Here is a 12,494-nt window from a genome sequence, read left to right as displayed (position 1 = left end):
TGAGTTGAAGCATCGTCCCCATCATAGGACTTTGAAATGGCTGATGGTGGTGGTGAAGTGTCATATCACCCCTCCAACACGGTGCGCAGTCCGCATTAGCGCCAGACCCATTCATGCACCAGACAACACGGAGTGCAGTCTGCATTTGCGCCAGCCAAGCTCTTCAACTCACGATGTCATGCCACATCAGAGACATGTTGTCATCAGTATCTAGTCAGAAAATATTTTTAAATACAACATGCAATTATAAATTCATTAAACAATTATACATTCATTATTAATCACTCTTTTACATTAAACATTCTCATAACATAAATATATTATCTCTTAACCACCGGCGAAAGTCCTTTAATTATATTCTCAATACCATCAAAGTCCATTCTCCACTGATAAAAATCAATATATTAGTTATTATTCAGAATGTGAGATTCTATTAACTAAAAATAAAAATTCAGCATCCTCGTTCCAAGCTAAACTTAAGAAAAATAATATGTTAGACTATAAACAATTAAATTGGAGCGCCATTCTGGTACTATGCAGCATCTAGATTAAATAAATTATACAACTTTGTCTATTTTTTATTCTTTCTTCTAAACTTCGTAATTCCATGAAGCATGGAATCAGTCTGCAACTTCTATCTTGCTCCAACAAGAACTTTCGCCCTTGGTTTCCTAACCAAAGCGTCTCCGATGAGCATGTAACATAAAAAAAACACAAATTATATACAGTTCCATAATATATACAGAGGAATATTTAATTACCTAAGTACAAGAAAATGCTCATTAAATTATCAAATACCTTAGCTATTCTTAACACTTTACATATCATAACACTTCCGTGAATAGAACTTTTTAAGTCTATTTGAATGAACAACATACTTAATTCCATTACTTCCCACTCCTAACTTTTTAATCAAGTAATTTACACTATTAATACGCCTTAGAATAACATATGGCCCTTTAAACTTCCTAGGTCAAGGTCAAGGTACTGAACTGAAGTACCGATTCGTTTCGTCCTTTTAATGTTGAAAAATTCTAAATTGTGTATTATTTAAAGAACTATGAGCTACTTTAAGAACCTACTAGTTTTCTGTTTGACTACTTGAAACTTGAAAACAGTGTTAAATATGCGTCGCCCACTCCGGTCATATTGTATTGTGTTTTCATTCTATCTCATTTATTTCCAATATAACCGAGCGAGAAGTCCGTCCGAGTACCGACGTAGGTACCGGCTCACTCAGCGCCCTACCAAACGTAATAAGATCCGATCCGATCCGATCCGAGCCGAGATCACTCTCGGCTTCACAAGCGGAGCGAGTGAGTGTGACGGCGATCACGAGCCGCTCGATCCGGCCGGCCTTGGTCGGAGTTAGTAACTCCGGAGTCGATAAGATTTGAAAAGAGTCATTAAGGGATTCGGATCCGCTTGAGGATCTGACTCTTTTGGATCTTCAGATCCGGATTTACCCATCTCTACTGCACTATAGGTAAAGACGCCTCGAGCCCAGCTGTCCATCGTCCCGCTCGAGTCTCAAAGGGCTAACAATTTCAGCTCGTTTAGACTCCAAGTGCTTGTCAAGCACCAGCAGATGTTCCTGCGCTCCGGCTTCTGGACCTATATTACGAAGTGCTAAATTCGAACTTCGTATCTTGCCGTCCCGCTAACGCTTATCTATCTAATACCTTATCTAGCTTGGTCTTATCTTTGGGAAAACGCTTGTTACCGAGTTTCAGCCCGAGCAAAGCTCGGTTGCCCAGGTTATTACTATTATTTACTACGAGAGTGCTCTCACTCTCGGACGGTACGATAACAACTACGATTTTCGTAGGAGTCCCCTGGTCGGAGGGTGTGGTGTTCCGTTGTTGTAGGATAGCAACGAAGACAACTTTCAATAATCCCTAATGTTATTTTGTTTGTTTGTATAACTGAATTTTACAGCGCATTTTTTTTAACTGTAATGCTGTAATTTTTAATTGGTAAATCCCACTAAATTTATAAATTTTGAACATAATACTACCGTAACGTGAGACTCGCTCATATTAAATGATAAGTATATATACTTAACTCACTTTTTGTCTGTCCCTAACTGAATGCTCCTCTCATCCGCTCAAAGGTTGACTGGTGAGATCCCTTAAAGGGATAACTTCGCCGTTGTACATATATTTCAATGTTTTTCAATTGTGTTTGTTACTTATTTTGTACAATAAAGAGTTTACATACATACATACTATACATATTGACCTGGATAACCAGTGCGCGTGTTGCAGCAGCCGCCGAGTCGCGTTGCTCCTAAGAAGAAGGGCTACGGATTAGCCCGAAACATGTCGAGCTAAACTCCATTTAAAACTCGAATTATCCGGGTCAATATCATTTAATAATTAAAAAAATGCGAAAGTTTGTAAGTCTGTTTGTTTGTTTTGCTTGTTGTTTGCCACCTGTATGCGCTACAAGAAACTCGGCAACCACAAAACGGGAGATGAAGGCTGTCCGGCTCATAAGCACGCCCTTGCAAGGTTCATCAACACTATTGACTATGAGGGCGCATAAGAGCGTCTCCCATAAGATAACTAAATTACAGCGCAAACCTAAGCTCGCAGTTAATGGATAAATTCATTAGTTTAGAATTAGTTTAGACTGAGACGTCGAAGAATGCAAATCTTTGATATCGAACATGCGCCATCTTATTTCAAAATCTTATCGCTATTAGTTCAAAATATTCGAAGCATCAATCGCAACATCGATGGTTTCAGAGTCCTTTTAGAAAATCTAAATTTGAATTGTGATATTTTAATCCTGACGGAATGTTGGCTAAAATTCCACAATTTATTTTCACCTGACATATAGATGGATATAAGTAAATTATCTAGCACTAAACAACTCTCTAATAAAAATGATAGTTTACCTAGATTTAACTGTGGAAGAGCCCAATCCACAGGATAGCAACTGCCTTATAATAAAAATAGGACAAGACACAGCTATCATTGCAGTTTACAGATCGCCCTCCTTTAATAACATTAATAACTTCCTAGGCTCTCTCGACTTAACTCTACGCAAACTTTCCTCATTCAAAAATATTATTATGCCGACCGACATTAACATTAACATCTTTAAAGAAAGCCAAGGTTCACGTCGTCATGATTATCTCAAGCAATTTTTGCTCAATTCATGGCCTCGCACCTGCACACACGCTTCTAACGCACCAAAGTGGTTCATGCCTTGACCATGTTTTTGTAAAAAGCAATCTAATCTCCACTACCCTTGTTATACTAACTCTACACTCACTGATCACAATCCCGTAATTACAATATTAAACCTAACCCCTACAAAGAAAATAAGTAAACAAACTTATACAAAATAAACTACGCTGACCTTAAAGAATATTTATGTAACATTTCCGTCGACAGCATTTTTAAATCATCAGACCGAAATAAATCGCTCGAATACCTTGTTGCCTACTTTAAAAATGGCATAAGCTCATACAAAAAAGTTAAGATCACCAAAAGCAACAGATCCTGAAAACCATGGAACACGCCCGGGTTAATTCCCTGCATTCGTCATCGAGAACTCCACTTGAAAACGAAACAAAATCCGGGTTCGATCCGGGTCCGGGTTCGGGGAAACGAAAAAATTTTACAAAAGATATCGTAATTTCTGCAATAACCTACTTAAGAAATTAAAACGCCAATATGAAAAATCAGAATTGGAAAAATATAATAAGAACAACATACTAGTTTGGAAATTCATCAAAAATATCACGTACACGCAGGTCAAGCGTGATGATAATCTGGATCTGCTTAATTCGCACTCTAATCCGCATCTAGATGTAAATAATGCTAACAGTTTTTTTGCAAGCATTGGGAAAAACCTAGCGAGTAAATTTATAAACAAAACCGACCAAGAGCGTGTCGGACCCGCCCGAAATAGGGTTCCGTATAACCATTACGAAAAAATTAAGTAATATTTTTCTAAGGATTTCGTATTTTATACGGAATCTTCCAAGTTTAGGTACTTATATTTTATACCTTAGGCTGCTATTTACTCTTAAACTACTAATAATTCTCAATCAAACTTAGCCGTTATAGTTTTCCTTGAAAGTTTTGATATACTTACTCGTATTATACCATCCTGAATTTTTAATTAGTTTACATATATATCCGTATAAAATTACAGCTTTCTAGCATTTTTTTGAGCAAGGCCGCGGACGGACAAACAGACAGACAGACAGACTGACAGACAGACAGACATGCTGAAACTATAAGGGTTCCGTTTTTGCCATTTTGGCTCTGGAACCCTAAAAAACAGTAGCAATTTTAGCACGGTTAATATGACTCATCCGCAAACGAATTCATTTGTAATGTTTGACACTGACGAGTGCGAAGTAGAACGCATTATATGCAGTTTGAAAGATGACTGTGCAGTCGGCTCTGATAATATTACAAATGATTTCTCAAGCGGTATAAACACATTTTAGTCAAGCCTTTAACACATATTTTTCAGCTACGCCTTTCTGAGGGTATACCTGACCTTACCTGATATCCTAAAAAAGCTATTATTATTCCTGTTCACAAAACAGGCACCAAGGGTTGTATAAACAATTATAGGCCAATATCAATACTCTCATCCCTATCTAAAATTCTAGAAAAAAACATTAATAAACGACTGGTAAGCTATCTTGAAAAAAAAACCGGCCAAGAGCCTATGTTTCTGAGGATTTCGTATTTTATACGGAATCTTCCAAGTTTAGGTATATTTTATACCTTTGGTTGCTATTTACTCATAAACTACAAATAATTCTCAAGCAAACTTAGCCGTTATATAGTTTTCCATGAAAGTTTGATATACTTACTTACTACCATCCTGAACTTTTTCAAATTTTCCACCCACCGGTTTAGATTTTAGAGGAGGGGGGGGCACTCGATTTTAATGAAAATTTGCACTTTAAAGATGAATATTTCGCAAACAAATCATTGAATCGAAAAATCGTCTTAGCAAACCCCTAATGGTTTTTGCCATTTTGGCTCCGGAACCCTAAAAATAGCATCTTGTCTAACAATCTATTTGGTTTTAGAGCTCATAAATCAACCAATGACGTAGTTCACCTATTAACTGACCATGTTACGTCTAATTTGGATAAAGGAATAAAAACCGTAGGAATCTTTCTTAACCTAGCAAAGGCATTTGATACGGTATCTATTCCTATACTAATTTGCAAACTTCAAAACATAGGAATTAGGGGTAAACAATTGGCTCTATTTGAAGATTATCTCAGTAATCGTAGTCGATGCGTAAAGATCAACGATTTCATTAGTTCTAACCTAAATATTGAATTTGGAACACCCCAAGGGGGCATTTTATCCCCAACCCTCTTTTTAATTTACATCAACGATCTTTGCAATACTAGAATTAATTCATGGCACGTACCGTATGCTAATATAATTATAATGTAATATATTAATACTTAGCATACAAAATAAGAGTGACAAATTGTAGTTAAACTGTAGCGTAAACATATTGACAAGTAGGTAGATATGGGTTACGTTAGATTAAGTACAATGTAATATAATGTTAAGTAGACTAAGATAACAAATTATGTAAGCAATAAGTCAGAATAAAGTAACGGCTACAATTATAGACCCAAAAATTACACAAAGCTCACAAAGATGAAGACATTAGAGTAGATGGGAGTCTCACCCATAAAAAGCAGCGAAAGATGATGGAAGCAAGAAAGAAAAAGCATGAGGAATAAAAGTAAGAGAAGAATCAACGCGGGAACTGGTATGAATGAGATAAACATAGGCTCCAATTATGTTGGAGGATTACGTAATATAAATAAATAGTCACGCGCAAAAGGGTTTATGTATGTGACAAAATACTGAAAATAAAAATCCTTTTCCAAAAAGTACTTTTTGAACTTTAAATAAAGCTTATTTATTTAAGTAATATTTTAATTAATAATAAAATTCAATAAACTGTGTTACTAAACGAGCTACGGAATAATAGGGCTGTTTCAGCCTAAACCTAAATCGATGTGCATTTTGGACGCATTTTTACCTAAAAAGTGGATACGTTGTACGCTAGCACACAGAAAAGTAGGTTAGGTTAGAACTATGTATGACCCCTGCACAATCGAACTGATACCAGAAAAGTGGGTTAGGTTAATTGCAAAATAACTCATTATATTCAAGTGATTTTACGTAAGTATTAAGTTTTATGTTATTTAAAAAAATTAAACAATAAATTACGAAACGTTTTCCGTGAAATAATACATACTATTATGAATCATCGGACAATTAAAAATACATGAATTGAAATTACTTGTAATGACAATTCCACAAATTGAATTGTCGATGAAATGAAAATACTCGTAGGTTGGGTTTGAAATAAAATTCGATTATTTAAGTGTCGGTAATTTGATGATAAACCAATTTAGTCGTTTGATCAATACGATTTCATCATGTACTCAGCGTATAAACTAAAAAGTAAGGTAACTTTTTGTTTGTTCTATATAATATTATGTACGAACTTGGCGGGAAAACTGCTGTGTAGTGCTGTGTAGTAAATAAGTCATTGACCCTATAAATAAATAAAACAAATAAACATTAAACATTTGCTTGATAAAAAATCACGTGTCCAAGGTACAACCTTGAATGTTCAAGGTACATCAGGGGTGTTGTACCTTGGACAATTTTCCCTTTTTTTTCGTGAGCTACTTACCGTCTCAAAATTAATAAACGAATCGCTGTTTTTTATCGAATGACATAGCCTTATGATGTAGGTATCTTTAGATATTTGAATATCTGACGTTTATTCCATAATTAGTTATTTTCTAAAAATCAAAAAAGGAAAAACTGTCCGAGGTACGACAGCGTCCCTAATTGCTTCAGTTCATTTAAATCAAGTGTAGCGACGTTAGGAGGTAACTAATAGGTTAAACCTAGCAACATCTTCCAAGTTGGTATATAGGCTAAGCAAGTATGAGTATGTACCTACTTACACAAATGACCGCATACAGGCAAACTCGTTATCTCTAAAGTTTATCTAACTTTAATTATTGCGGTGGTGTCAAACCTGTTTCGCAACAATGTTGACTTTATCTATTTGTTTCGCTGAGCATAATTATGTTTGTTTTTGCTTATAAAAACAACCAAGCTGGTATCTTAACCAGTGTCCTCTGAGAGCTCACACGTTCTTGTGTCTTTTGATATTCACGCGTTTTAAAATGAAGTGTGTTGTGTTCTTTGCTTTGGTAGCTATGAGCTTGGTGGTTGCTATTCCTGTGGAGGATGTTGCCGGCGCTAGTTCAAGAGGCTGCAGATATATCATGGGAAGATGTAAGTTTCTTTTACACAGAAATAGGTTTGCGTTTGAAAATACAAACTGAAATATAGATGCACAGAAAAAAACTGAAAAATAAGACCATCACTGGGAATCGAACCCAGGTCCTCGGTAATCCGTACCGCGTGCTATACCGCTACACCACTGATGGTCTGATGGTGGTGATAGTGGTGGACCATCAGTGGTGTAGCGGTATAGCACGCGGTACGGATTACCGAGGACCTGGGTTCGATTCCCAGTGATGGTCTTATTTTTCTGTTTTTTCTGTGCATCTATATTTCAGTTTGTATTTTCAATTTCGGTTTTACGGGATGACCGTAAAAGTAAAAATTTGGAATTGAAATAAAAAATACAAAAAGATTTCAAAAAACCAATCATAGGTTTGCGTTTGTCCACAATTTAGTCTGATGGTAAGCGATGATGTGGACTGTATTTTGACTAAGACGCTTGCGCAATACCTAAATGCCCATCGACCCTAGATTTGACGACGGCCGGATTGTAAGTATCTTTATTTTAAAACCTTTTAGCCTGTTATCCACCATGTTATCCTGTTTTCGGTTAATTTTATGTGTTTTTATGCACACTAAAAAGTTTTACAATACAATATAATACAAACCAATTTTGGGTCAGGTACGCTTTCAGCTCACGCACTATCTGCTCTGTTATTATCATTATTACTCTCAATAATTTAGTAAAAGATACATGTATTTGTACTTTATTGGAAAGGTTATGAATTGAGGAAATTAGTTCCGTAATTTGTACGCGAAGTGAAGTGTTTTCACTCACACATATAAAATTATATATTTTATTTCATATTTTGTACTTCAACTATTTTTGTAACTTTGTTTGTAACTATTATGTGTGTGTGTTGAATAAACTTTTTTCATTCATTCATTCATTCAAGTGTCATAATTTTTTTTTAATAACTGTAGTTTATTTAAAAAACTTGCAAAAGAATAATGATGACTTATGTGATTTATTAACCTTTGAATTTTTAACATAATTTATTGTTGAAGGAATATTTAGATCACCGGCTACTAAAAAAAAAATTGGCTGTCCTAATGCATGTACTTTTTATACGATTACCACTTATAGGTCGGAAGGCGTTGTTTTTTAGACAAAACCTAAAACTCGAGTAACTCCAAAACTATTGAATTTCGACCCCTGGTTGACTGGGTCAAAAGCATTGCAAATAAGCTCTAAAATAGCCACTTACAAGGAAGAGGTCGAATTACCAGTCACCTTGTGGGTTTTGTGCCTTGGTCTGTTTGATAAAAAAAACAGGTCGGGTTGACAGTTGGCAGTTGTCAAATGTCGCCGTACGTATGTACATGTGTGTGTACGTATGCGTCTTTTTTTTAAATCAAACATACCAAGGCACAAAACCTACAAATCTTTCGAAACGTGTGGTTTTCCGAAATAAAGTTTCAATTTATTTTTACAAAAAATGGCAAGTGAGAATAAATATCTATCTACAGGAGTGAGCTACATTATAAGTCTACTATCGATAAAAATATATTACCATCCCAGAAAACTTAAGGTACCCAATTGTATATTTTGACGTACCTAAAACTCCCCATATTATTTCTGCGGCCCTAAGACTTTTTCATTTGCCCGCAGGCGCTGAGGTCTGCCCGGTGGGCACACACGCTTACACGACGGGCTGCAACTTCCTGATGCCAGAAGCCACCTGCAAGAAGCCCACACCAGTGCTGGACACCAGAGGGATGATCTGCGACTACTCCAGCTGCTACTGCGACGAGCCCACTGTGCGGGATGAGAAGACTGGCCAATGCGTCGCGCTCGACAAATGTTCTTAAGATAAAGGAAAAACTAGGAAGGCATTTAGTGCTAGAAAGAAATGCACTTACTTAAAAATATTACTGTTACTTAAAATATTTTTTTACAAAACTAGCACTGATGAACGATGTAGAGAATGAGACAATCTTCCTTTGTAATGCGACTACCTATATATTAATAAAATAAATTGACGTATTCAACCACAAATTGTTGCAATGATTTTTAACAACCCATTTTTAATGTACAGTCAACGTCATAAATAAGTGATCATTTCTGTACCTTGTCCCTTTCAGCCGTTACACAATTTCGTATGGCTTTTCAAACATGACGTTAAAGTGTGACGTTATGACGTGGACTGTACTATCGAATCAACCCCGAATTGTGACCCACTGTGGGACATTTTCGTAGAAAAAATCATAGTGACATATCGCATTGCTTGACATTGGAATTCATTATAACGCTTAATGTGAGAACGTTCTACGGAGGGCCAGGACGATTCGACTCTACGAGTACCTACGACCTACATACAGTGAAACGATCGCGTCAAATATATGCATTTTTTTTATTCGACTGGATGGCAAACGAGCAAGTGGGTCTCCTGATGGTAAGAGATCACCACCGCCCATAAACATCTGCAACACCAGGGGTATTGCAGATGCGTTGCCAACCTAGAGGCCTAAGATGGTATACCTCAAGTGCCAGTAATTTCACCGGCTGTCTTACTCTCCACGCCGAAACAAAACAGTGCAAGCACTGCTGCTTCACGGCAGGATTAGCGAGCAAGATGGTGGTAGCAATCCGGGCGGACCTTGCACAAGGTCCTACCACCTGCAATGCCTTGCACCTGCATGCATGCCTTATTGTCTCACACTTGTAAGTAATTACAATCGTTTTCAATATTCCTTTCTGTCACAGGGTATAAGACGAGGGTAGAGAGACAAAGTGGGACCATTCTCTTAAAAGTTGTACCCAAACTATTTTTCTGGGATTTTTGAATTTTTTTGTTATATCTACTTGGAATCAGGAGTAGGGTAGACCGGGGACAACTGAAACGATTTTACCTTAACCGCCTGTAACTTTTTTATTTTCATGGTTAGAAAGATGTAGACCTAAATTATTTCAAGTTTAGTTATCTGGTTCCTAAATAAGATGAACTTGAAAGGTCTAGCATTCATAGTTATTTGTCCATAACGTAATAAAGATAATGGGCAGAGTGGTTCAATTGACCACATATGGCTGACAATTGAAACACTATGTGGGGTCAATTGAAACACCCTAATATTTTCGGCACTGTGATGTCCTTTCCGTCGTCGTAGGTGGAGTTAATAAATAACAAATAGTATTATTTCCAATGCCCAGTGCACACGCGTCCGCTCGCTACGGTGGTCGGCTGGCGTCTGCCTCGCCCCTCCCGCTCGCCCCGCGTATGTCCTTTGCATTGCATTTATTAGCATAACATTACACCTATCTTTTTTTTTAACAAAATATATATTTTTTCCTTCATTGCACTTGTTAAGTTTTACATAACATGAAATCAACTAACTATAGAATTTTAGTACTTAATCAATATTTTCTTCTGTATTTCCATCGTCGCACTTCGTATCTTTATCATTATCTCCGTTGTTGATTTTTACTCCATCTGTGTCGCATATCCGCCATTTCCCTTCTACCTTTTTTAAATGGATTATGTTCCTTTTGTACTCCTGCCCAGTCTCATCGTTTCTTACGTTGTATTCATTTCCATTTGAACTTAGGACGGTATGTGGCACAGGATTAAATTGGGAGGTCAATTTATTTTCTTTAACAAAATTCTTGACGTAGACTTTTCCTCCGATTGGTAAATCATTTTCCTGTGCTTTTCTTTTGAGATCAGAATATCTTTTACCTTTATCTTTCATTTCTTATCGTGGTCTCTAATTTCTGAATCATGTGATGCTATACCTACGCTTAGTGATGGGATTTTGTCTCTAAATTTCCTGCAAAAAAAATATTTCGGATGGTGTTTTACCTGTAATGCAGTGTGGTGTACTGTTGTACATCATGAGGTAAACCAGGAGATCTTTTTGCCAATCTGATTTTAGGCTTTGGCTTATTCGGAGTCTTTTTAAAATATCCCTATTTTGGCGTTCCACCTCGCCATTTTGCTGTGGTGAATAAGGGGTTGTATGAAGTAATTTTATGCCTAATTCTTGACAAAAATGTGTAAACTCCTCACTGATAAACTGCCTACCATTGTCAGCTGTGATCGTTAAAGGCAATCCTAACCTTGAAAATATTTCATTCAGGACTTTAATTGTATCCTTCGCCCGTGATTGACTTCATAATTTTGATTTCTTTATACCGACTATAGTAGTCGACCACGACGAACAAATAATGTCCTGATGGAAGGGGTCCTAAGAAGTCAATCGCTACATCTTGCCATGGTTGAGTTGGCAAATCACGTCTTTTTAACGGGAGAGGTGGATTTCCTGCCGAAACCAAGGTACAACCCTTACAGTTTCTGACCTTACTCTCTGCATCCTTATCTATTTTGGGCCACCAGACCTTAGTACGTAGACGCCCTTTCATAGCGACTATGCCCGGGTGGCCTTCATGCGCAGCGTCTAGCACTTGCTGTCGTATTTTTATTGGAATGACTATTTTATCACCTCTTAACAAAAGGCCTTCATATGTCCAGAGTTCGGACTGAAAAATCCTATAATTATTTATGCGCGAGTCCCAGACATCGGAGGTCAGTGCTTTAAGTACTAACTGGGTTTCTTCGTCGGCTTGCGAAGCTTCAACTAACATCCGCATTGATGTCGCTATGGGTCTCGCGTACTCAACAATCTGTTGAATATGATATTCATCCTCAAAGGAAGTTGACCTAATTTCATTGCATAACCGTGATAACGGATCCGCAATGTTCGTTTTACCCGGTCGGTATACAACTTTAAAGTTATATGCTTGAAGTCGTAATACCCAACGTTCAATCCTAGCGGAAGGTCTCGATCGCGCCCCAAATATCACCTCTAAAGCTTGTGGTCTGTCACGAGTTCGAAAGATTCTTTGCCATATAAGAACATGTGAAAATGTTCGACTGCCCACACTAACGCCAAAGCCTCTTTTTCTGTTTGGCAATAACGTTTTTCAACCTCAGACAAACTTTTATTGCCGTAAGCGATTATTTGGGGCCCCATCGAACCGATTTGTACAAGGACCGCACCAAGACCTACTGGGCTCGCATCTGCCATGACTTGGGTTTTAGCAGTTGGATCATAAAACCCTAGTGACTTTACATTTCGAAGGCACGCTTTGAGCGCCGCGAAAGCGGCAGCTTGTTCTGACTTCCAGTATTCTGAAATATCTGCCTTCTGATT

At 37.2% G+C, this 12,494-nt stretch overlaps 1 protein-coding gene across 1 annotated transcript; it reads left to right on the top strand.

The window, feature by feature from the left end:
* Positions 1–7,152: 7,152 nt before the first annotated feature.
* Positions 7,153–9,342, top strand: LOC141439187 (uncharacterized). The gene is made up of 2 exons (XM_074103360.1): positions 7,153–7,331; positions 8,956–9,342. The coding sequence occupies exons 1-2, from the start codon at positions 7,220–7,222 to the stop codon at positions 9,153–9,155; spliced, it is 312 nt and encodes a 103-aa protein (XP_073959461.1). The 5' UTR covers positions 7,153–7,219; the 3' UTR covers positions 9,156–9,342.
* The last annotated feature ends 3,152 nt before the right edge of the window (positions 9,343–12,494 follow it).

The sequence above is a fragment of the Choristoneura fumiferana genome, chromosome 20 (assembly GCF_025370935.1).
Source record: "Choristoneura fumiferana chromosome 20, NRCan_CFum_1, whole genome shotgun sequence".
NCBI classification, from domain to species: domain Eukaryota; kingdom Metazoa; phylum Arthropoda; class Insecta; order Lepidoptera; family Tortricidae; genus Choristoneura; species Choristoneura fumiferana.
Note: the sequence above shows the minus strand (reverse complement) of the source record. Positions and strands in the feature narration are given on the sequence as shown.